This window comes from Cheilinus undulatus, linkage group 1, assembly GCF_018320785.1.
Source record: "Cheilinus undulatus linkage group 1, ASM1832078v1, whole genome shotgun sequence".
Taxonomy (NCBI): Eukaryota; Metazoa; Chordata; class Actinopteri; order Labriformes; family Labridae; genus Cheilinus; species Cheilinus undulatus.
This window is the reverse complement of record NC_054865.1, coordinates 48,803,170-48,829,490: the sequence shown is the minus strand read 5'-3', so window position 1 is coordinate 48,829,490 and position 26,321 is coordinate 48,803,170. Positions and strand designations below refer to the sequence as shown.

Genomic DNA, 26,321 nt, shown 5'->3' with positions numbered 1-26,321 from the left:
AATCCAGTAGAGAATTTGTGGCTGGACTTAAAGAGGGTTGTTTATGCCTGATCCTCATGCAGCCTGGCAGAGCTTGAGCAGTTTTGCAATGAAGAATGGAGAAAAATTGCAGTGTCCAGATGTGCAAGCCTGATTGAGATCTATCCACACAGACTCAGTGGTGTGAAGGGCAAGAATATTTATACCGACCATGACCAATTTATAAAATCAACAAAAGGGTTCAACATCCAAGGGAGTGATTACTTTTTAAAGCCACTGTATACTTGTGCAGGCTCGCTCCACAAAGCACCACCCTTCCATTTCTGTACTTTCAAAATAAAAGCACATATCGTAGTGCTATAAAGGACATGCTGAAATTTGGGCAGAGATGTCAGATACAAAGTGAATATCAGTAGGAACAATGGACCCAAACCAAGATCAGTCCATCTTTTTTGTTTTCATAGCACCAGATCAGAGCAAAAAATATTTCTGGTCACTGGGTGAGCTTCCCCAATGTACCTTTGATTATTTATAGTCTCCACTGAATCCACCATGTTTGAGAAATGACAAAGTTTGGGTAAAGTGTCATATTTTTTTCTGGCAGATCCATTTACTGTTTGAATGGTACGTACTCTTGTTATTCCAGCTTTGTTTGTTTGTTTGTTTGTTTTTGACCAAAAATGGGGAAAAAAAAACAGAAAAGTAAGCACTTTTTCACTTTTTGACAAAATAAGGAGGAAAAATGAGCTGTTGGTCACAAAAATGGATAAACAAATAAAATCTTTCAAAAAAGTTTGTTTTGTTTTCTTGTTTAAATTAAATACTTGAGGAAAAGGAGACCCATTGGGAAAGGTGTGCATTTCAAAATAAAAGCCCTCATGTCAAAATGTAAGACATCCAAGCCATCATTTACCTATTGGGCCTATTGTTTGTTTGTTCTTCCCTGTGATTAATCAATCATTTATTTATTCACTTACTTATTATTTTGTGGAAAAGTTAATAAATGAACCTTTCCACTAAAAAATGCATTCATAAACTGAAAAACTTTGACTCCTGCAGTATATGGATAAATACCTCATGCAGTCCAGACTTATTTTTTTTATATTAATTCATTTTCCTTCTTATAGTAATGTAGCCCATTAAATCACCATTTATTTTGGCAGTGATATTTTTAATACATGGTATATAGCTAATAGGCCTTTTATTATAATGTAAAACACAGTTGATGGCTATATAGGCTTAAATTTTGACATTAGGGCTTTTATTTTGAAATGTTCACTTTCCCAGTGGGTCACATGATTTCCCTTTCCTCAATCAGGAAAACAAAATAATGGATTTGAAAAAAACAAAAAAAATAAAATGGACCCATATTTACAGTTTTGTAATTTCTTTTTCCGTTTATGTGACTGAAAAAAATGAAAAACAAAGGCTAATTTTTCTGTTTTATTTCTCAGTTTTCTGTCAAAAATTAAAAACGGAATAAAAACTGTTTGTCCCGTTTTTTGAGTCTGCTTTCAAACAGGAAATGGATCTGCCGGACCCTTTAACGGGGAGAACATATAAAAGAGCCAGACTTGTTGGTGAAAAGCCGTCTGTTGTGACTGGATGGGTGAGAAAGTTGGGTGAAGTGGAATGCAGAAAGAGAACCTGACTGCCAGGAGGGTCAAACCAAGTCTAAAACCTCCTCAGAAGTCCTTTATTTGGAGCCTGTCCTCAGAGGTGAACTCAACCTTTAAAAGGAAGAGTAAAAAGTTCTTTTTCAGCGTAATGATCCATTAGTTGTTGGCCTCAGTTTGGCACCATTTCCTCCCTGGAGAGGCCGCCGTTCAGGTCTCCGTCTCTTGTGATTGGCTGTTAAGGGCTCGGCGGTTGTTAACTGGCGGGTTGCTTTGCCAGCAGGAGGCTGTGGGCTGGGCCACGCCGCTTGGCCTGATCTCTAATTAGCACTGGCTTGTCAGCTAGTCAGGGTGGATCTGTCTGGGAAATTGCAGTCCTGTCCACACAGACGCACCCGGGCTGGGAAACACGAGGAGGAGAGAGCGACAGGATGGCCCTTTTCTGTCTATGATCATGTGGCTTTGACTTGTGTTGATTCCTGTCAAGCTGAAGTGGCTTATTTAGGGCTGTTTGTATGTGTCTCTGCGTGCTTTATTAGTGGCTCGGCTGCAGCACTGAAGTGGTTAACTGTCCCCGGGGGAAGGCTCGTGTTACCAGCAGTAGGGCAGGTCCTTCCCTCCTCTAACCCCCCCTAGTTTCTCTCTCAGTTAGTCCAGAGAGAGACTAACAGTGCCCGAGGGATGAAGCATCAGTGGAGCGGGCGACAAAGGAGCTCCGTCTAGGAACACTGCCAGGGAGAGAGAGAGAGAGAGGGGGCGAGAGACACTGACAAAGAGAGAGAGAGGCAGACAGATTTTTTGGCTCTGTGTGAACTCTCTCAGCGGCATGAAGTCATGAAGCTCTCTGTCCAGCTTGGCATTTTCCCGCAGCGCTCTGGTTCCCACAGCAACCCAGGCACCCTCAGCAGGTACATCTATGCGTCTTTAAATGTCTGTGCATACAAGCAGGGCAGTTAAACTCTCTGTTCAGGAAATGTTGAGCTCTTCACAGGTCTGTATGTTTCATCTTCTGTTTTCCTTCTCTGTACTGGGACTTTCCCTTGCGGCTGTGTTGAGTCGGTTGTGGTCACTCTAAATCTCTCAGCACCCCTCTGCTCGTCCGCTCCACGGATGCTTTCAACTCCAAAACTTCATGTCTTCACTCTGCTTCTGTTGTGATTTATCCTGAGAGGAAGTCTTGTGTCTCAGTGCGTGTGTGAGAGTGTCAGGATGTTAATAAGATTGCCTCAAAGCTGCAGAAGTACCTGACACTTAACCTGCCATCCTAAACAGCTGAGCAGATTTTGGATCTGGGATTCATGCCGATAAAGAGTCATTGATTTTGTTGAGTCTTTCTTTTTCAGCTGTAATTATTATTTGTTAAATTACTGGTGGGAACTGGTGAAGACGTCCCAGCTGGCTGCTGAATTACACCCCATAAATTTACTTCATTATGACAATCTGATGACAGTAGATCATGTGCAGCATTTGGTATTGAAATTCAGGACTTTATAGCACAGAGTGAAGCAATTATGTATCATCAAATGTCAGCTGGCATTAAAAGTTTGTTAGATGCTCAATTTCCTTAGCAACTTTGCCTTTTTCACTTGTGTGAAAAATGATGTTTTACCTTTTTATTGATTTTATAAATCAATCATGGTCAACATAGTCTGCCTTTTTGAAAAAGTTTCTGCAAAGTAATAAGTAAAAGAAGTGACTACCAAAATGTTAACTCCCTTCAAGCCATTAAGATTCACCTTTGGCTGCAATCACAGCACTGAGTCTGTGTGTATAGGTCTCAATCAAACGTGCACATCTGGACACGACAATTTTACTCCATTCTTCTTTGCAAAACAGCTCAAGCTCTGTCAGGTTGCATGAGGATCGAGCGTGACCAGGCCTTTTCAAGTCCAGCCACTAATTCTCTATTGGATTGAGGTCTGGGCTTTGACTCAGCCCCTCCAGAACATTCACCTTGTTGTCTTTAAGCCATTTCTATGCAGCTTTTGCTGTATGCCTGGAGTCATTGTCTTGATGGAAAATAGGCGTAGTTTTCCTGCTGACTCTACCTTTACAAGCCCTCGAGGGCCGTATGCCAAGAAGCATCCCCAAAGCATGATGCTGTCACCACCATGCTTAACAGAGGCAATGGTATGTTTGTGGTTGGTGTCTGCCAGACATTGCGTCTTCAACTGGCTTCGACTTTTCAATAACCTTTTCTGTGAGTTGTTTGGAGTGGTCCTTTGTCTTCATGGTGTAATGGTAGCTATGAATACTGGTTAACCAATGACTTGATCTTCCAGACACAGGTGTCTTATGCTGCAATCACTTGAGACACAATCTCAGCACTGAGGTAATCCCCATTGCACTACTTCTAGACTTCTAGACTTCTAGCACCAATTGGCCAGCATTTTAATATAGAAAGTCTATATGACTCCTGGTGCTTCTGCAGGTTTTTGCACTTCCACATTGGCTTCATTTTTCAACCGTGGAATTTTCTGCTAGGTTGTAATAAAAAAAGACATTATATTCATGGTGTTCCCCTGTATCAATAGTTTAAACCAAACAGATTTTTTTTTAGTTTTAGTTGCTCATCACCAGCTCTCTTCGTGTGTGCTTGCGTGTATTCCTGTGTCTGCTGGTGCATCCAACCCTGGCCATCGCCATCAGCCACCCTCTGGTCCTCTTTCAAAGTGATGTTTGCCAACTGGCCAGGCTTCCTGTCCACCCCCCCCCCATCCCCCAGTCTCCTGGCAGAAACACACACACACACACACACACACACACCCCCACCCACACCCACACACACAAACACACACATATTTACAAATATCCAGCATTAAGTCCCGCTCTGTTTGCTCTGCTCAGATGGGTCTGTTTGAACTGCCTACAGAGACAAACAGTCACGTCATGATGTCACCCCTCTGATGAGCCTTTGTCCATGTGATAGACAGCCCCATTCAGCCTGCTTGTGTGTAACCAGGCTGAAGGCAGCTCAGATTGAGAGTAAAGAAAGAGAATCACCAGGCAGTCAGGGACCCGGATCTTTCTCTTTCATTAATGTTCAGATTTATTTCCGTTTAGACTGTAGCTAATGAATAAAGTTTGTTTTTCTTTTATTTTATTAGTGAGAAAATCTGTAATTGATGTCCTTGTAAACTTATGTAAACTGAATATTTTTTCCCCACATGTAGACCAAAAGATACCCAAACAACTGTTGCCAATCTTTCACAGAATTTGTTTGCATAAAGAAAATCTCACTATAGCTCCAAAAGCATCTTTGTCTGCAGACTTCAGCCGATGAATATGAGTGCTGTGTTCATGGTTTAAGACTCATCACGCTGCAGTGTCCTCAGGCTATGTCGACTGTCTGCTGAGTGTATTTAGTGTCTGTGTCTTCAAAGAGGAACTAAACATGTTCCCATAGAGCCTCTCTCTCTAACATAACTCCCCCATTACCACTCCACTCAGGGAGATTTATTGTTTAAAGAGTATTAAAGCAAGCCTCTCTCTGCCTCCTCCTCCAGCTGGGATGACAGCAGTTCAGTGAGCAGTGGCATCAGCGACAACATCGACACAGATGACATCAACACCAGCTCCTCCATCTCTTCCTACGCCAACACGCCTGCTGCACAGCGTAAAGGCCTCAGCACACAGGTAAGAAGTCTTTGGCTATTTCACACCTTTGGTTCATTTTCTCTGGTCTGAATCATGGTTCAGTTCGTGTCTTTGTTGCATAATTACTTCAACTCTGGTCAATGTTTGTATAAGACATTTACAAGCAGAGTGTGGACATGCTCTCTAATTGGACAGATTTTCTTGTGGGAAAAATCCCAGAAGTAAGCTAAGACTAGCCGACTTCTGCTTGGATGTGGCTGCTCCAAGATGCTTTAAAATTTCAACAATTGAATTTTATGTAAGTTGAACAATATAGTTTGAAAATGAGGTGCACCAAAATTGAACATTGATGTTCTGGAGTGATCAAAGGCAGTGTCCCATTTATTTTGAAAATTTGGTCCTCTCCTTCCCAGAACTACAGTACAGGGCTTTTAGGATTGTTTCAGCCAAAAATCGATGCTGAAGTAAGGCATAGATGTGGCAAGTAAGCTCACCTGAGGGCACCATCGGACAGGAAGTAGGATTGACACAATTATGTAGGGCTCTGGATGTCCTTGCATATTACCAGGGGCATTTTCCATGCCCTGTTGAAAAAAAATAACAAAGTCCACACCTCGAGGAAAGGGTATGGGATGGATGAAGTCCAGTGACCTAAAGTACTGTCCAGGCAGGTAGAAGGGTTGCCATCGTTGTGTGGATGTCCTAGCGTCCAAAAACCATCAACTGTCTGGGCATATTACCAGTCCTGGACAAAAGAGATAACGTTGAGTTTGACCTTGGCTGCTGAGCAGCACACGTGTGTATCTACATACATCGAGCTTGACTCTGCCCCCTCCCCCCCTGTCCAGCCCTGGGTTGTGGCACGTCAGGCCCTGCAATAAATCCTTAGCACCCTACATACCTAAAACCTATGTTGTTTTGCTGAATGCATCATGCACTTTTATACAATGTGGGTGTAGCTTTTTGCCTCAGTGCATTATAGTTTTAGAAAGCTTAGCCTAGGTAGATTTGATTTTGTTAGTTAATGGAAGTTTTTCTTGTTTATTAAAGAAGTAATTGTAGACAATGATTTCAGGTTTGATCTGGGTATGTGCACGGTTAGCTAGCAAAATGGTTAGATCCCTCTGTTGTTGGCACTAGAATAAGTGATTCATATTTTTTATAAGTTCAAGTCAAATGCTCCATCTAAACAAGTAATGGCAGCCACCTGCCTTTATTTGACCCTGTAGCTGTTCTTAATGACTCCTACCATGCTGCTATGATGCTTTTTAACTCGATGTAAACCACACAAACTAATAATACTGATAGAATCTGGTAGACAAAGAGTGGTATAGGACTGTTTTGATCTTGAAAAGGGGCATAAACCAGGAGAGACTAAACACAAGTTTAACAAAAATGTATTATTTTACAAGCTTGGAAATGTTTGAAAATGTGAAAAGCCTTTGGTAAATAGACATTATGATGTCTTTATGAGCTTGAAGGAGTCGTGAGGCCGACAGCAGGATAGACTCCTCAGGTTTCTGAGTAGCTTGACTCAGACACTGATAATATGACTAGGAAGTGGCAATGAAGGGATGCAGGATGGAACAAAGGAGCTGGACCTGGACACCCATGAGATGTAATGGAGGTGGCTGGGGTGGAGGAGGGTTGGAGCAGTTGCACTAAAACAGCAGGGTGATTGCAGGGGAGAGGAGGACAGATTTGAAAATATGACAACTTTATTTTTTTTTTTTTTTCAGGGTGGTTTCTTGACTTCAGCTGAAGAATGTAATTAAAATTTACATGTGAAAGTATTTGCCAAGGAAATTTCACGATATTTAGGTTCCTCTTTCTTCACCCTGTCATTTGAAGATTTTAGGGGTCATTTTCCTTTTGTAGAAGAGCTATAAATGTTATCATTTATTATTACCAATGCTGCATTTGATCATATTTTACTGTAAGGTATCAAGGTATTAAAACTGTTTATTGTGTTCACAACTGCAGTAAAGAAGTTGCATGAGATTTGTAACTGAAGAAAAACAGTGGAAGTAAATGGCAGAAACATGGGGATACAAGCTTAAAATGTTTTATTGGATGTCTGAACAGGAACACTACAAACCATGGCCCCAGTTTCTACACAGGCATTGCTAGATATGGCAGAAAAGTTGGTTTGTAAAGTGGGAAACTCGTTCTCCTAATGCAGCCGTGTCCCAGCATTACTCTCCCTGCAGAGAAGAATGCGAGTGTGCGTCTGAGGGGCACAGCTGTGAGCTCACAAAGCTAAAGCTGATGTTGACTCTGGCTCTAAAACCATTAAACACTGATTAAAAGCCACCACGGTTCAGCAGAGTGATCGCTGAGACCATAATATCGTCGGCTGACTCACGTGTATGTCACACACATGGATGCAGAGCTGGTCGTCATGTGACGTGCGTCCAGTATGGCTGCATAGGTCGAGGTGCTGAGGATAGAACAAAAGAGCTTTCCTCCCACACACAGAGCAGGTTAATGAAGTCTGCTTCATCTGTTTCTGGTGATCACACACTTTGACTGGATGGTGTTTAATCAGGTTTATTTAAAGGTCTGTGTGCAGAGCAGCTCAGGGCATTTGTAGTGTCTCCATGGTAACTGCAGAGTAAACATTAAAGCAGCCATTATCACTTAAATAGCTGTAATTCACTGTTGGAGAAATAGAGGCTATGGTTAAGTAGCTAAGTTATACTTTTATCCTTGTAAAGCTCTGGATGATCTGTATTTCAGTGTTTTATGTACATGAAAGTCATCACTAAAGGTTTCAGGTTTGAGATGTGGGCTAAAGTGGACTTCTTTGGCTCGCTCAGTGCTCATTCAGTCTCAAATTTAACACCAAAGACCTGCAAATCTGGCACTAGATTGGCTCATTTAAAGTAGCAAACTAAAGCAGCAAAATGCCTTAAACATTTTAAACCACTTGTTGAACTTTTCCTGCTCTGGCCTGATGTGGTCAAACTGCTTCCTGACTAACTCAGGTGACTGTGGTGTGGTTGCTGACAGGCTCACACAGCATGAATGCTGCGGTCATAAAACCCGGCACTCTTTAGAGGCACTTGGCAGCGTCTCATAAAAGACGCTTTCTTCAGCAGTAATAAACTGACCCACTCTCTGTCTGTCTGTGCGTTCCCAGCCTGTGACGGATGCAGAGAAGCACTCGGCCTCCACAGCGGTGCACCAGGTCCTGTCAGGAGACGAGGCGAAGAGACCAGACGGCGGGTCAGACAGTGGGGTCAGGATGGAGCCAGGCTCCAAGTGGGGCCGCCGGAACCCCTCCGACATCTCAGACGAGTCCGACAAGGGCGGCTCAGGGAGGAAGACCCCCTCTGTGTCCCACACGGGCTCCTGGAGGAGAGGAATGAGCACTCAGGTGGGGGTGACCTCCCCCAGGACTAAAAGCACCAGTAGCACAGGATCAACTGGCTCCGTCGGCCTCAAGAGCCACAGTTCAGGTAACACAGATGTTCACTAAAAATAATAAATCTTATTACATAGTATATTAGATTTTTCTAAAAGTATGAAAAATTTCTCCTTTTTGAAAGTGCTTTAAATATTTCCTGGTCCCAGGCAACATGGTTATATTCTATGTCTTCACATCTTAGATAAAGCACTGCTGATTTGGGCTGTCAAAATGTGCCAATATTTAAATCTTTTGTTTTAATTATTCTAAAAAGATCAAACCAATCTGGGATTGATTATTACATACTCACTGATCCTCCTCCCCTGCATGTGTGCCTCTGTTGAGCACAAACACAAAAACAGATTCACCCACATACATCAATTGATGTGTCATCCTACTGTTTAATATGAATTCACTGCTCCTCACTCTTCTAAAAGCTTGTGAAATTGTCTGATGCTGTTCAGAAGCTTGATTCTTCCAATCATTCGGTTACTTCATTTACAAGAAGTGCTCCAAGCATGTGCTTACATGCTATGAAAACTGATTCATGTGGGGTATAAAAGCAGCTTTTGAGACCAACAAGATCAACAGAAAGAAGGATGAAGCAAGCAGACTAATAGTAAAGACAGTGTTATGATGGATATTTGTGCAAAGTTTGCTGAAAATCTGTCAGATCCTTCTTAAGATATCACATTCACAAGAGTGGCTCAGACAAACAACCCATTCAGTCAGGAACATTCTCGTCATACATTTTACTGTTTTATTGCTAAAACTGGATATACAGTTTACTTGTCTACTCCTCCAGCTGAGATGATAGCAGTTAAGTGATGGATAGATACATTTATGACAATGTGAACTAGATACATTGCAGTTAATTCATAAACAATTAACCCATAGTTACATGAGTCTGAATATGAGGGTGCAACAGGCTTTATGCTATTAAAGAGGTGGCTGGGGTGGAGGAAGTGAAGCTTTCCCAGCACAGCAGCGTGGTGCATCAGCATTAAAGTTGGCAGGGATTAGTGAGAAGTACATCACATTAAAATGGACCACTCTGCCTTGTCAGAGCTTGCAGGCAATAATTAGGATCAGCTGATTGCGGCTGGGTGCATGTCTACTGCATGAACTAATGCTAGGCTTCATAAGTCATAAAGTCAGAGTTATGCACTTTAAGTATCCTCACAGGGACTTAGCAGTGCAATGCACACATGCTGAACGTTTGTATTTGAATGCTGCATATTAAAAAATTTATATGTTTTCATTTGTTGACATTTTTACCTCCAAAGTTTGTAGATCAGTCATTCTGCCCATGGACCTGTTGGCTGTCATCCACAGCTGTAGCATTTTATGTTAAAAAGGGCAAACCGATAAATATTATAACAGTAATGATTGAATTACAGGAAATTTTCAAATGAAACAGTCAAAGAAGTATTTGGTTTTCTGAGACAGAAACTGTAGAGGTATACTGCTCGAAAAGTTAGCATATTAAGATGATTAAGTCAAAGAGAACACTTTTTAGGATGACTTGAGTATGTTTATATAAATTAGGAGTTCAAAGCATTACTCATATTTTAGGCATGCCAACCTTAATTTTAAAATGTAAATAAACCTTTTCATAATTTTATTTAAACCATTTTAAATTGAACTTTGGCAACAAATAAAGTCCAAATATTTCTTTCATTGGCTAATTAGATAATTTTTTCCCACAGTTTCTCTCCCAGTTCCTTTTGAAATTGCATGGAGTAGGGAATCTGTTCCAAAAGATCTAGCTGATTAGCAATGCTTATGAAAAGGCCAGCAGCTGGGCAGTTTTTCTGTAGCCAAGACTCTGTAATGGTGTTTTCTTCCAGAAGCTAGCAAGATTTTAGGAGTTAGAGATTCATTATGTAGAAGTAATGCACTGAAATATCTATATTATGCTGAAAAGTGACCATTCCTATGTTATATAATATAATTTTTAGTTGAGGTTTGACAGAATCCTGAAGATTTCCTAAAGTCTCAAAGATGAAAATGTTATTAGATTATATAATTGTAAGGGGACATGTATTTTTTGAATATGCTACTAAGTAAAAATGAATCTGTATTTAGGTTTTTTGTATGATAGATCACTGTGTTATGAACCCCCATGTCAAATTTCAGTCACATAAAGCATCTCCAAGTTTATAAAATTAAGCTTGAAATCATGAAAAATGAGGCAGTAAAATCTGCTCCAGGATGGTGTGGGCGTGTCTGTTGAATGAGCTGAAACCACGCCCACTCAGGACACGGGTAGTCTGCAGCATTAACCCCCTCACTCATGGTGTCATACTTGGAAAAATATTTTCCCCTAAAAACATGAACAACAACAACAAAACATGCATAACTATAACTTTGTAATGAAACATGAACATTATAGAACGGTACAAGAGCACAAGACTGAATTCCTTCATACAAAATGAACCAGAAGTCCCTGCTCCAGGTGACTGCTTCCTTCCACAATATTGTAGTGTTAGAGGGGTGGGGTCATTCTCTACTGTGGGCTCATGACATCGTGAGCCCACATATTGGCCCCGCCCACACGAAACCAAGCCAGGAGATGAAATGGCCTAAATCCAGAATTCAGTCTCATGTAAATCTCTGAGTTTTCACATGTTTACAGCAACCATATTCCAACATTTCTAGAGTTTTAAGACAGAAACTTTGGATTTCACTTTACAGGGTCTTTAACATGGACAACTCCCACACTCTGCATTTCCAGCTGCACTCTAAAACTAAATATTTTAAGGTTGCTTAAAAGAATACATTTTTTAACTTAGAAATCCAAAATAGCTGTTTCAGCTCTATTTTTCTGAGTAGATAGAATACAATTTTAGTTTTAAATAAACAGTACTAAATCATTCTAGGTATTGTTTGCCATTGTACTTAAATTATCTGAAAGTCATCCTTTAATCTACAGAGTTTTTACCAAAATGTCTTCGGGCATAAGATACTATTGCACCATGAGTGAAGTTACTGACTCAGTTAGAAAAGGCCCACCTATGGGGGCCAAACACAATACACAATGAATGGTGTATTGAACATAATGGAAGAGGTCTTGTCACTGGTAGACACTAAAGTTGGATGACTTGGAATTGTAATTTACAAAAGAGAAAACCAACATTTTGTTTTCATTCATAGTTTTCTCATAATGAGGGAAAAATGCACTAAAATGTACTTCTGCATTCACTTTGACAAAGGTCCCAGGTTGTGCTTGCAGTCTAGCATCACTTCAAGCCCACATGTCCTCAATTCAAAACAAGAAGAAAACAATGGAGATAGGCTGAGCTGGGAAGGGCTGGTACTCGATATATTGTGTTATTGTTTTGGTTGAGAGCCCCCTGGTGGCAGAATTTAACACACTGTGCAATTAAGTATTGCCTTTATTGAGTCCATCAGGGATATGCCAAAGGTAGAGGTAGAAAAATGTTGAGTGAATGAACCTTTGGGAGACACGTCAGGTCCAACAACTGATGAACCTATTTCTTCACATTGCCAGTCATGATGCTGATCTACATTCAGATGAATATCTTTGTGCTTTCTTTCATTTCAAGATTGAAACAGTAAACTGATGTCTTGCTTTCTGTGTCCTGCAGGGAAGACGGATGATGTCAAGGTGTCAGAAAAAGGTCGTCTTTCTCCTCGCCCTAACGGCCTTCACCGTTCGCCCTCAGATGCCGGACGCAGCAGCGGCGATGAGGCAAAGAAACATTCAACGTCCTCCAGCCGCACAGCGACCACACACGCCCTCACCCACACAGTCTCAGACCCCCAGTCTCAAACACATTCACTCACCTCAAGGGCCCCCACCAGCACCTTTGGCTTCAAGAAGCAGGGCTCTGGAATGGTTACCATGGTTACTGCCAGTGGTGCTACCATCACAAGTGGCTCAGCCACCCTGGGGAAGATGCCCAAATCTGGGGGACGCTCACTTACAGGGGGATTAAAGTCAGGTGGTCAGGATGGGGGTTCAGTGCTGGGTCACCATGATGATGGCTTCCTCCCCATGAGCGCCCGTTCCACGCTGCAGTACCGCAGCCTGCCCAGACCCAGTCGCTCAGGAGCAGCCGCACGCAACGGAAACCGCTCCTCCACCAGCAGCATTGAGGCCGCCGTGCTCTCTGTCACATCTCATGGGAAAAACTCACTCAGCATTACTAAGGCTAACGGCACCGGAGGGCTGCTGGCCAATCAGACCGACCGGGAGAAAGGCGTCTCAGAGATGGACAACCTCAGAAGTGGAGCCATACTGCAGAGTGGAGGAGCGGCGACTGTTCCTCTGACAGGGAGACAGCAGGTTTCTTCGCCCACTCTACGCAGGTAAACACACACAGATCATGGTTTATGTGCTGCAGACATGCTGACGGCTCACTGATGAGTAACAGCGAGAGCTGCTCTCCTGTTTGGGCTTGAATTCACCCACATGGAGCACACACAGGTTTAATAGACGGTAATCATCCAGTGTTAGTAAAGGATAAACAGTGGTGAGTAAGGATCACACGTGTGGGCTTGTTTCAGGCTCAGAAAGGTTAAATCAGGCCATTGTGCGAGGCAGGCCTTGAGCTCAGCTGATCAGCTGCCAAGCCTCAGCCTTGGCGGTGCATGAGGGGGAGCGGGTTGAAGGGGGGATGGTGGTGTGGGTGGGAGTCTTACCTCAGCGCTCTGCCCTCATTAATGTGAGGGATGATAGCTCTTCAAAGAGGCTGTGTGCTGCCATTATCGCCCACCGCGGCTCCAGTCATCACAGCCCGACCTGCCATTTAACTCTAACCCAGGATTAGCAGAGACACAGGAGAGAGTTCTGAGTGTGTGCAGTTTTGTGCAGAATTGCAGTTTTTCACAATTGCTAGGACACTAAAACCTATTCTCTCTACAGTTGCTCTGTTCAGTTGCGCATCTTTAAACACTTTTACTTTTATTTGCAGAACTTGTGTTCTTTTCATTGCAAAACTCTTAGACTTTTAGTTAGATGCTGCAGTGACTGTGAATGTGTGCACAAGAGCTCTCCTTTCTGCTCTTAAACACAAAAAAGTTACAGAAAAGTTGTGAAAATCAGATCAAAACACGGGAAAAAATATCAAGAACAAGGCCACAGTAGGTAACATTTCCTCCCCCATATATGCTGACACAAGCCTGTTTATCTCAGCTTTTGTGTTACCTGTAGCTGCAGTTATCTTGAGCCTCACTCAGGCTGGGGTCTTTTGCTTATAGCCTTGTGTTAGTATGCTGCCTTTGCAGGCCATGGCAGTACACAGCTGTTTCTGGGCACAGTTTAAACATCAGAAACACTTCTAATTTAGAGAAAAACTTTATTAGACTTCATCAGGGACCTTTTATCAGGGCTTTTCTGTTTCTGTGTCCTTCAAGACTTTTATTTTACCTACTTCAGCTCATCATTAGCGAGTGTTTATTCTGTATCCAGTGAAACTTAAGCAGCAACTGTATGCTGAACTGGACAAAAATGCATTTCTTTTTTCTCTGTTTCAAAAAAGAACAAAAAATAACTTGTGTTTTTTGTCCTGAGAGCAGCAGGACCTTGAAGGATGCAAAGTCTGCTTCTCTTTACAGCATGCAAAGCAGCCGGGAATAATTAGACTAATTACATGAATTTTGTTGTTGAATTGGCTGTTAATATGCACAGTCCCTGGAGGGGCTAGGCTAATGATCTAGCTCAGAGGTTCCCAACCTTTGGCAAAGTAAGAACCCCTGTATACTATGATACCCACTTTTGCAGAATGTCTCATATTCCATGTACACTATGATGGCAAATTAAAAAAATTAACACAGAACATCTTAATTTATGTCCCTTTTTCTTATCAATGATCAACATTGGTGTTATTGATTATTATTTTTTTGTTTTGATAGGTTTTCAAAAACACAGTTGTGTGAAACACGCATGATAAAACTCTGTGACCTCTTTTCCTTTCTATGCGTAAATGTATCTGGCATTTCTTCTGGCATAGTGCTCCCTTTATTAACTGTTCACATGATCTATTAGAAAAACAAATCCCTCTCATAAGAATCAAAAGGATACTATCCCTGCCCTCTCCATGAGAACTTCAGCCCAGACCTGACCCTTCCTCTCCTTCTGTGATTTTCCACAGGTTATTCGGTGGGAAGCCCAGCAAACAGGCTCCAGTCACTACGGCTGAAAACATGAAGAACTCCACTGTTATCTCAAACCCCCATGCCACCATGAACCATGTGACCACGGTGCTGGAGTCTCCTGATGGAGGCCTTGGAGGAGGGGACAGTGAGACCAGCAGCCCCCTGTTTGGAGGCAGAGTGCAGGGATCAGGGATGGGGACGTTGGGCAGTGAGCAGGTGAGCAGAAATGATGCTGATGGTTCTGTCTGTAACGTATTTGTCAAAGATAGCTTAGTTTTAAAATCATCTGTAAGTTCATAGAGGTTTTTAGCTGTCTTTCTCTATAATTACCAATTAGCTGTTGTTCTTTTTGCTTCTAGAAGTGTTTTTAGACTATAACCCTCTAAAGTGAACTTTTTTCTTGTAACATCTTTTTTTTCTGCTTTGTTTAATAAATCTGTGTCATGAGGTTAGCAGCTTATCCTTTAGTTACGCTGCTATTTTTAGCTCTAAACTTTCTCCAACCTCCTACTAGCCTCAGTTTAACATGAAAAGGGGGAAAGCTCTCTCTCTTTGCTGACCTGTTGCTGACCTGACTAAAATATCTCATTACCCTTTTGCAAAAACTATGATTTTTTTTTAACAATGTATTGTATGATACAGTTATTTCACTGGGCAGCTATAATCAGTATTTTGTAATACTCTAAGGATGGGAATTTGAAAATTTTCATGGCAAATAAAACCCTGGGAAACAGTAACTCTAAGACTTCCAGGCATCTGCTGACCATGCCTTACTAGTGTACTACAAGTGTAGCTGCCAAGCTCAAGACAAGGGAGGCAGACCTAACCTTCTGTAACTGGTTTCACTGTTAGTGAATGACAACGGCTGCCTGTCAAGCTTTTGTTATGTAGTTTACTTCTCAGTGGTGTTGCACACCTACTTCAACATGTTTTTGTCGCTCTGATTGGCCTATAATGGCCTGCTCGTCCAATCATCACCCTTTGAGATTTTATCAAATATTCTGCCCTTCCCAAGCACCATCAATGGTTGTTACCCCAATAGATATGTGATAAGGATGCCCAATACTGATTTTTTTTTTTTTTCTGATATCTGACGAGATGATTTTTACAAATTAATTTAGGCGATAGCAATGTCGATACCAAAAGCTTGATATGTATTTCAGACCTGAAACTTCTGTGCTCAAAACATACTTAAATGTTAAAGGATATAGTGGACTTAGGTCTGTTGTTCTTGCTAAAAGGAATTGATACTTAAAGCCGATATTTACAGCTGCAATGGACCAATATAAGGATGATATAAACCAATATTTACAGCTGATATAGACTGATATTTACTGAATATATAAGCTGATATTTACAGCTAATATAGGCCAACATTTACAGATATATAGGCTAATATTTGAAGCCCATATGGGTTGATATTTACAGGAGATATAGGCTGATACTTACAGCCAGTTTGGCCAATATTTACAGATGATATAGGTTGCTTTTTACAGCTAATGTAGGCCAGTATTTACAAATGATATGATCAATATTTACAGATGATATAGACCAGTAATAACAGTACAGGCTATTACCTACAGCTGATATAGGCTAATATTTGCAGCTCATGTAGGCGGATATTTAATGTAGATATAGAACAATATTTATGGATTGATAGGCCAATATTAACAGCCAGTATAGGTCAATGTATACAGGAGATATATTGGTTGATACTTACGGCCAGTATAGCCAATATTAACAGATGATATTAGCCAATATTTGCAGCTCATGTAGCCAGATATTTACAGGCGATATAGGCCAACATTTAAAGACAATATAGACTGATAATTACATCTGGTATAGGTCAAGTTTTACTGCCAATATATGTCCGTATTTAAAGTCAGTACTTGCCAATAATCACAGCTCAAATATGCCAATATTTACACCTGCTACAGGCCAATATTCACAGATGACACAGGCCAATATCTACAGCCAATATTGGCCAATATTTACAGATGATACAGGCCAATATTAACACAGTGATACAGGCCAATATTTACAGCCAATATAGGCCAATATTCACAGATGATACAGGCCAATATTAACAGCCAATATTGGCCAATATTTACAGCTAATACAGGCCAATATTAACACAGTGATACAGGCCAATAATTTCAGCCAGTATAAACCCATATACACAGATGATACAGGCCAATATTTTCAGCCAATATAGGCCCATATTCACAGATGATACAGGCCAATATTTCAAGCTTATATAGGCTGATATTTACAGCTTATACCTGCCGATATTTACAGCTGATATAGACTGATAGTTACAACTGGTATAGGCCAATATTCAAGCTGTTACAGGCCAACATTCACAGCCAATATAAGCCAACATTCACAGATGATACAGCCCAACTTTTATAACCAATATGGGCTAATATTCACAGCTGATACGGGCCAATATTTACAGCTAATATAGGCTGAGAGTTACAACTGGTGTATTATACCAATATTTACAGATGATATATCAGCAAGTATCACCTCTATAGGCAAAGAGAATTAGCATGGGAAAAATTTCCTGTTTAACATCAGCATGCAGCCACGGTCGCTGTGAGCATTTCTGTATGCTGATCTGATCATTCAGCTCATAGCAAAACTGGGTTTATGGTGCAATTTACACAAGTTAATCTGGCAGTTCTTACCTCAGTTTATGCCAGGTCATGTTTGGGATGTTGAATATGTGACAAACCAGTTAAATTCAATGATGCATGATTTCTCACAACTCAACTGAAGAACCCTTTAGGTGTAAAGTTTCAAGGAAGCAATCAGTCAACAGTGTAATATTTGTCTTGAAGATTAGGAAAATGATTTACCTTTGGGCTTAGGGATAATTGAGTTTGTGTTGATGACATGGGAAGGAGTTTGTGATGACGAGGCTTTGGTGGAGACACAAGGTTGATGTTCTTGAATGACTAACACCGCCAACCTGTCAAACTTATTAAATAACTAATGTGCTCATTCAGGAGAGGTGCAGATATGCTGAGTGGGTACTTGTTCGATTGACTGTAGGCTACATATCACAGCAGAGCGGAAAAGTAAGAGCATGCCCAGACATTAACCTTCCCATGACTCAGAAGACTTACTCAGTGTGGTTCTTAATCATAAAGTGACGCATCAGCTATTGTTTTTGAGCAGAAGTCGTGTTTTGACAGACAGTATAGATGGGTTCAAAAGTTTAAGCTCAAAATGTTTTACGACCGGACCTGCCTGTTTTTGTTATTTTTACCTCCGTCAAGGAGGTTATGTGATCGGGTGGGTTTGTTCGTTTATCAGTTTGTTTGTTAGCAACATAACTCAAAAAGGATGGATTTTGATGAAATTTTCAGGAAATGTCAGAAATACCATAAGTAAGAACTGATTAGATTTTGGGAGTGATCACCATCTGGATCCAGGAATTTTTTAAAAGATTCTGTACTATTGGGAGGTAGGGCTATTGGCGGAGGTCTATGCTCTCCAAGTGCTTTTCTAGTTACTCCTGTCTTTTCTTCATCAATCTTGTGAGTCAGAAAATAGACAAAAGAAACGAACCATACTTTCTTTAACCACGTTAAAATGTCAGGTTATCTAAAGTACTCTGCTTCTAATAACATAAATCACACAAAAGAGCAGCAAACTCTTACTTTTTGTTTTATTTTTTGGCATTATGTTTGACCCTTTCTCAAGTCCCCCTTCTGCACTGTTACCATGACTACTTTTAATTATGTCCTCTCTTCCGTTCACAGGCCTCCAGTCCCGGCTCAGTCTACTCCTCCACCGGTCCCTCCAACAGCCTGACCTGGGGCACCACCTTCAGCAGCTCCTCCGCCCAGAGCAGGGAGAGCACGCTGGGTGGACACGGTGGGACGGGCAGCATGGGATTCCCCTCCGTCAGCAGCATGCACACCAGCAGTGAGTCCATCGACATGAGTCTGGGCAGCGCCAGCCACGGCACCCACAGGGAGGACACGCTGTCTGCTCTTGGTCGCACAGGCAGCGTGAAGACGGGCATGTCTGAGAGGTGAGGATGCATAAGGGTGGGAGATTACTCACTGTTCATTTTTCCAAAAATTGATGCCTTATGTGTTTGATCTTTGAAATGTGATTGTATTAGCTTAAGTTACCACCAGTTGAATTGCCATCTAGTTCACAGCTCAGGGTTGATTGTTATTTTTTAGCATTATTTCAATCTATCATAACAAATCTTTCCTTGCAGAAGTCAAAAAAGAGGTCAAAGTACTTGGCCAAGTCTACCCAACTTGACCTTTTTTTTTGTATGTTATATAAAGGAAACTTTCAGGGTAGATGGGCCAATATAGACGTTGCACGTTAGCACCAATCTCAGACCGAGAGCAGCCACTGTTAGGACTTCTCTCCATTTAGTTTTGCAGCCTTAAAGGGATATTTCAGTATTCTTGAAATTGCAATAGTAGTTGTAGTAGTAGTTAAAGCATTTTATTTTATACCCAGAAAGCGTCTTTTTTGTGACTATTTTGAAATACAAGAGCATGTAACTGGTACCTAAAGCCTGCATTGCAACATAGTGACAAAAACACAGCTGCTTTGTGGGCAAAAAATAAAATGCAAAAAAGGTTTTCAATAGGGTAACATATGAGCTAACATTGTGTTGAGGCCCATTTTCATCCAAAAGTTGCTAAATTCCACGGAGAAACTGTACCCATCTGTCAAGCTGTATAGCCTAGCTTCCTTGCTGGTACAAACAGATATGCTCGCTGAAATCACTGGAGGCTAATGCCACTACTACTGCTAGGTACCTCATACAGGCCAACTTCAAAAATACTGAATATTCCTTTAAGATGACTTAGCTCTTATTTTTTAAAGTATTTTAGACAAAAGTCTTTCCTTTATTTTTTTAGAGCCCCTTGGGTTGCCTTTAGTTACACTCATGCAACAGAACTCAGCCACTGTGCAACTATTTTCAGTCTTTCTTTTCTGTCTCTGTAATCAAACATGGTGGCAAGGGTTAGAGAGGAAGATGTCCACATAAATAAACTGCATCCAAGTCCCTGAGTAAAGCATAAACAGGCAGAGGGAAGCAGCCCCCTGTGACTGTGACCATCGACACAGGACCATAGGAAGACAACAAACCCACAGGACGTTAGACTGCACGCTTATTTCTCTACGGCATATTTAAATATGCAATATTTAAAATCAGTGTAACTTTTATCCTTTTTTCAAAATACTTTTTTTTAAAGAGTAAAGTGTGTATTTTACATTTTGTCAGGAAATTGAAATAAGACCATTTTTTTTTAATCGACTGAAATCCCATGTTTTTATTAGAAAATTGCAACAAAAAAATCGTTACTGTTGACCAAGTATCAACAAAGGCATCATATTTTAAGTTTAGTACATTTTTACATTCTCACTATTAAAAGCAGCGGCCTTTCTTTGACACCTCAAACTCAGTGGTTTTCAACCTTTTTTGCCCACGCAGTCCTCAGATCAAGCTAAAATGTCAAGGCAATCCACATCCATGTATATACTTAAGTAGCCTCTTTAAAACCTATCACAGTTATTTAAAGATGCTGTTTTGTTGTAGTAATAATGTGGCTCTACAGATTACCCTGGCACACCAGGACTTGCCACACAGTTCTACAATCATTGTTCTAACTCTGTGTTTTTTTACATTGATGCCATTGCCTTGTTGCTCTCCAGGCTCAACAGGTACCAAAGATTTACATGTGCTACATTTTATGAGTTACTTAGCATTAAACGAAAGGCGTACTTTACTCAGATAAACCATTACATTCTCTAAAGTTATTAATGGCATAATATAAGCACATAAGCTGTGGAAGGATAAAGCTTAAATCGTACTCAAACTTCTTCTTGAGTGGAGTTTTTGATATCGGTACTATAACTGAAATGAAAGGTCACCCTACTGCTGTCTTTACTGCTAGCATGTTTAAAATAAAATCCTTTCAAAGACTCCAGAGCCAGCATGATTCACAAAGCTTCCTTCATGGTGAGGTGTCGCTTCTTGTTTGCCGTTTTGTCCTCACTCAGGCTGAGTTTAAAAATCCCCTGGCGTCCTCGGTCCATTATACAGTAATTGTGGTCATTGTAGCAGATTCCTCGCTGACAGGTCGACTATGTAATGTGACAGGAATGTCTCAGTGGAAACATAATAGCATTTAGAGTTGTAGCTTTGAGGCCATTACATCACTGTCTTCACTTGTATTCAAGCAATATCACAGAAAGGCAGCGATGTTGTTCTGAATATTAACACTGCTATGAATTGGCCATAGGCATAAGGAAGACTGAATCACATCATTGAATAATATCTCAGCCTTAAGAGCGATATCGCTTTTATACAACGATTAAAACACAGAAATAGAAGTTAGAAAGGCTCTGTCTACTGAACAGCTTAACTAAAACCAGACTTGCTGCACTCTGTTAAGCCCAGTCCAGACCAAAGATTCAGGACTGTTCTACAGCTTCACTGGCGACAGTCGCAGCTCTCTGAACTGAGCTGTTGCAGCTAGAATCAAGCCGCCTGTTAAAGTATCGTATAGTCTATTAGAATGAGAACAAGATCATCAGAATAACATAATCATGCTGGGAATTTTTGAAATGGTTTCATCCGTCTTTTTTTTTACTTTTTTGTGAAAACTTCAGCCCGTAAACACTCCTGTCTCCCCCATGAGCTGAGCATGTAAGCAGGACACGCAGGGCTATATGAGCTAATTTATGAGAAATTCAAGGCAGTAGGAGCTAAATTTGACTATGAAAAAAAATGTATATTCTTTTCAGCAGATGCACTAAATGGACAAAAGTATTTGGCCACACCTGTTAATTATGAATTCAGGTGTTTCAATCAGACCTGTTGCCCCAGGTGTGTAAAATAAATCACCCAGCCATGTAGTCTCAATTTGCAAACATTTGGGTCATGCTGAAGAGTTCACTGACTTCAAGTGTGGTGCATATTCCACAGTCAACTGTAAGTGATATTATTAGAAAGTGGAAGCATTTAGGAACAGCAGCAAATCAGCTGCAGAGCAGAAGACCATGTCAAATGACAGAGCAGGGTCAATGACTGCTGAGGTGCATGGCGTGTGAAAGTCACCATTGCTCTGCTGATTCCACAGCTAAGGCGTTCTGAACTTCTGCTGGCATTAATGTAAACACAAAAACCTGTGCAACGGGAGCGTCACTGATTGAATTTCCATTGCCGAGCAGCTGAATGCAAGCCTCACATCACCAAGCCCAAGGCCAAGCATGAGCTAGAGAGGTGTAAAGGACACTGACACTGGACTGGGAAGCAGTGGAAACATTTTCTGTGGAGTGTCAAAATTCAACTTTTCTGTTTGGCAGTCAGATGGGAGTCTGGGTTTAGAGGATACCGGGAGAACATTACCTGCATGACTACAGGGTAATGTTAATGCTTTAGCATACCAGGACATTTTGGACAATGTTTGGCTTCCAACATTATGGCAACACTTTGGGGAAGGCCCTCTTCTATTCCAGCATGGCTGTGCCCCAGTACACAAAGCAAAGACTAAAAAAGACATGGTTTGATGAATAGTGTGGAAGAACTGGCCTGCACAGAGTCCTGACCTCAACCCCATCCAGCACCTTTGGGATTAACTGGAATGAAGATTGCGAGCCAGGCCTTCTCATCCAACATCAGGGCCTGACCTCATAAATGCTCTACAGAATGAATGGGCACAACTCCCACAGAAACACTCCAAAAACTTCTGGAAAGCCTTCCAAGAAGAATGGAGGCTGTTAGAGTGGTAAATGGGAGGCCAACTTCATATAGAAGTATGTCTTTTAATACAATGCCGTTACAGTCCTTATTGGTCAGGCAGCTGAATACTTTTGTCCATATATGTACCGTCATTATAACAACACTAATGGGGATGGCAGGGGATTTTGTGATGAATCACTCTCATGCACCCATATATTATGTAGATATTACACATTGTCATGATGACAAAAAGATATGGCTGAGGTAGAGTGATACATCAGGTGAAAAGTCCCTGTGATGTTCTTCTTTTATCAAACGCCTCTTGTCCGATCGGATTCTTTGGTCATCACTAACAGTTGTTCATCTCTTATTGTGTTCAGTAGAGTAGAATCTGGCAGCTGCATTTAGTCCTATTCATTCTCTAAATCTTTCTCTTTCTCTGTGTCTGTTGTGCGTTTTCCCTCCATCAGTCCCCTCTCCTCCCCCTCTGCTAGCCCTATATTCAGCCGAAACACACTGCCTCGGAAGCAGGACAGGTAAACGTACCTGTGTGCGCTGTTAGGCTTCTGATGGGACGGCTGTGGAGGTTCCTGATAAACCGCCACATGCTGCCACACAGAGAGCATCGCAGAGAGGCTCAGAAACGAGCTCTGTTGTGTTTTATAGTTTTTTGTGTAGCAGTGAGTCACTCTGTGTGGTAGTTTGTGGTTATTTTAGGACCTCTTGCTCTTGTATGAATGGGAGCATGTGAGACAGTGAATGTGAGGGTGTCTGTGTGGATGTTGGCAGCTTCAGTGTTTTGTTTAGTGGTCTGCTGTGGTCTCTTATGACTGTCTACATACTGCCACCTTGTGGTAGAGTGTGTCAATGCAGATTTTACCAAAGACATGGATGAATAGGATGTTTGTATTGTATCTACACTGCAAAAATATCAATCTAAATCAAGGATATTGTTTTAAAGGGGTAAAACTGTCTTTTTAAGTATTTAAGTCTTATTTTGACTAAGTAATTTGAAAACATCCCTTACAAAAAACAAACATAAGACAAATACCTGACAGGAGCTTTTCCATATTAAAATCTTAATTTCTTATACTTTTTCAGTTTTATATTACTTGTTGCATAAGCAAATTTGGCCTGTAAAGCTGAATCTGATGCTCAATATTTTCAGTAAACCATATTAAGTGACTTGCAGAGGTAGGCAGCATTATTTGTGACTTGATGGGCCATACTTCTAGATTGTCACTGCACACTGAGAGTTATAGTACTACACAGGTTGTCAACAGGATTACAAACTTCCCTGGAAGACAGTTTGACCTTATTGTGTCTGGGAGAACACTTCAAACAGGCTGCATCTCATATAAGAACCCCTATTCCAAAAAAGCTGGGACATAAAATATGCTACTTCTGTTCTTAATAATGGTATTATCACTTGGTAACAATCAAGTAATTTACCTGTGGACTGTCCCAGGCTTTTTCAAGCATTCCACAATTTTTTCCACCTTTTCTGTAATGCAATGCTGTCAAAAGATTCGAAATCTGACTCTTGATTTACTTTAAAAAAAATCTGCAGTTAATGTTTTTTATTGCATTTTAAAATTCCACTATTTTGGCATCAAAACTAGGGCTGGGAAATTAATTGCCAATTAGATTAAATCGCATTATGGTAAAATACCAATTTGATATTTTTTTTTTTTTTTTTTTTTTTGATGCAGAGATTTCATACTCTACTCATTATGCATACATACAAGTGTCTTTTTTTCAAAATAATTAACTTAAATCCAACTTTTCTCGTTCATGTATATGATTTTCTTTATCAACATAAGAATAATGTGAAAAAAAATATCCCTTCGGTATAACAATCTATATCAAATTTGCTGTATTAGCCAAAATCCTAATTAGATATTTTTTTAAGTCTTTCATCCCTTGTATAATATATCTAATATTGTCTTGCTAATAATGATTTTTTGCTTATGTATGTTGAATAATACATAAGATGAGGAACCTTAAAATAATTGCATATTATTATTTATTTATTTATTTATTTATTTTTTTTTTTTTTGTTGCATTTTTCTACTCTAAAAAAAGAGTAATTTACCCCAGATCTGCTTGATTGAAGGTCAAACATGAACTAACTACAGGAAAAAGGAACTTGTAATGGAACTTGTAATTTTATGTAAATAAGTGAACAGTGAAAAGGTAAATGTTGATAACACAAGGTGTAGATGACTTCTGACTTGTCCACTAAGCCGTCTGTGAGTTTTTAAAGGGGAATGAGACAAAAAGGAGCAGTGTGGGCTTATTTTACATCACTGTGGCTGCAGGGAGACACTGATGTAGATTAACTAAAGTGCTGACAGAGACAGTAGAGCATAAGTTTAATCCCGATTAAAAGAAAATTAGTGCACAATTTGTGGATCTTAATCAACCACAATTATTGTAATTAATCTTGACAGCCCTAAAAGTTTATAAGCTTGAACATTAAATATATTGTATTGTCTCTGTATTCAGTTGAAAATTGGCTGAAAAGAATTTGCACATCACTGTATTCTGTTTTTTATTCACATTTTACACAATGTCCCACCTTTTTGGAATTTGGGTTTATATAGCAGTGCAGTTGTAATCCATATTTTATTCTTGGCTAAAGCCAACTTTCCAGAAAAGTGAATGCTATGAGATAAATCAGCATAAACCTTATGTAAAAATATTTTGGCCTTCTAGTTTGTCCCATCTGTTAACATGGAGAAGTCAGCCAGATGGGGTGCTTTTGGTTTCACCTTCAGGGAGCTGTCATGTTGTCTAAATTTTTATACATTAATTGGTCAGGATATTTTTGCAGTGTTACCATACTCTTGTGCAGTAACTAGTGTGAATAAAGGAAGTTTTAAGAGAGTTATTAGATTAGCCAGATATTTCCTTGCCCTCTTGCCTTCTTTTCCTTCCTCCTCTGAAGTGTTTCTCTCTCACAGCGGGACTCACTGTGGTAGAAACACTCTGCCTAAGAAAGGACTCAGGTACTGACCTCACTCCCGCTGCTCTGTTCAGCTTTGTGCACTCTGATTCACCAAAATGTCTTTCTTTATTTCTGCGTCTACATTCACTCTTCAAGGCTTGTGCTCACGCTTTTTAAAACTATATGCTTTTGAAGTTTTTGTTTGGCACTCAGCACATCTGTTGTGTTGTGCTTCTGTGAGAGAGGCATGCCACACTGTTGTTTGGGGGAATCACCGTCCTACTCTGTTGCAGGCTTAATTTTGGTGTTCAAATTTTCTTTGTCATCTGTTCTGCTTTTTCCACCAGTTTTTGTTGCTTGCAGCTGAGAATCAGTCCATGTCCCCACCATTATATTTTCTTGTTACAGTATCTGTTTCATCTAATTTATGATCACAGCTACTAATATGGCTGCTTATGGGAAAAATCCTCCTCGCTGATTGTAAAACATCCAAAAATCTCAATCCAGATCACTGTGCTCTGAGAAATATAAACTGTATTAACATTTCTTATGTTTGTAGTTAAACTTTAATCTCTTCTACTATCCGCAGGTACGGGCCGTCACCTCAGCTGCGAGGCCACGAGGAGGCCCGTGATTGGCTGCGCTCCCACTCCACCAGCGGGCTTCAGGACTCGGCCAGCAACTCCCCATTCTCCCCTGGCTCCAGCCTCACTTCCCCCTCAGGCACTCGCTTCAACTTTGGACAGCTTGGTATGCCTTCATACATCACCAGTAATCAGTCATTTTTCAAAACTCAGTGAACAGTCAATGTTTAGTTTATGTTTGCATTTCATCACACTAAACCCAAGATAGCTGTTTAAAGTTAAGGACAATCAGGAGCTGTTTGCTGTGATGAGGTGTTGGTAGCAGAGAATT

At 40.6% G+C, this 26,321-nt stretch overlaps 1 protein-coding gene across 6 annotated transcripts in view; it reads left to right on the top strand.

The window, feature by feature from the left end:
* The window catches only part of nav2a (neuron navigator 2a), a 249,627-nt gene that overhangs the window by 193,596 nt on the left and 29,710 nt on the right, over positions 1–26,321 (top strand). For 4 of the 6 annotated variants that reach the window (XM_041783529.1, XM_041783537.1, XM_041783520.1 and 1 more), the window contains 8 exons: positions 5,102–5,231; positions 8,335–8,653; positions 12,213–12,936; positions 14,721–14,940; positions 18,495–18,769; positions 22,927–22,992; positions 25,423–25,467; positions 25,996–26,156. In XM_041783529.1, coding sequence (XP_041639463.1) covers positions 5,102–5,231; positions 8,335–8,653; positions 12,213–12,936; positions 14,721–14,940; positions 18,495–18,769; positions 22,927–22,992; positions 25,423–25,467; positions 25,996–26,156 — 1,940 coding nt within the window. The remainder of the gene's footprint in view (positions 1–5,101; positions 5,232–8,334; positions 8,654–12,212; positions 12,937–14,720; positions 14,941–18,494; positions 18,770–22,926; positions 22,993–25,422; positions 25,468–25,995; positions 26,157–26,321) is intronic. The other 2 variants (XM_041783548.1, XM_041783559.1) reach the window with 2 other exon arrangements.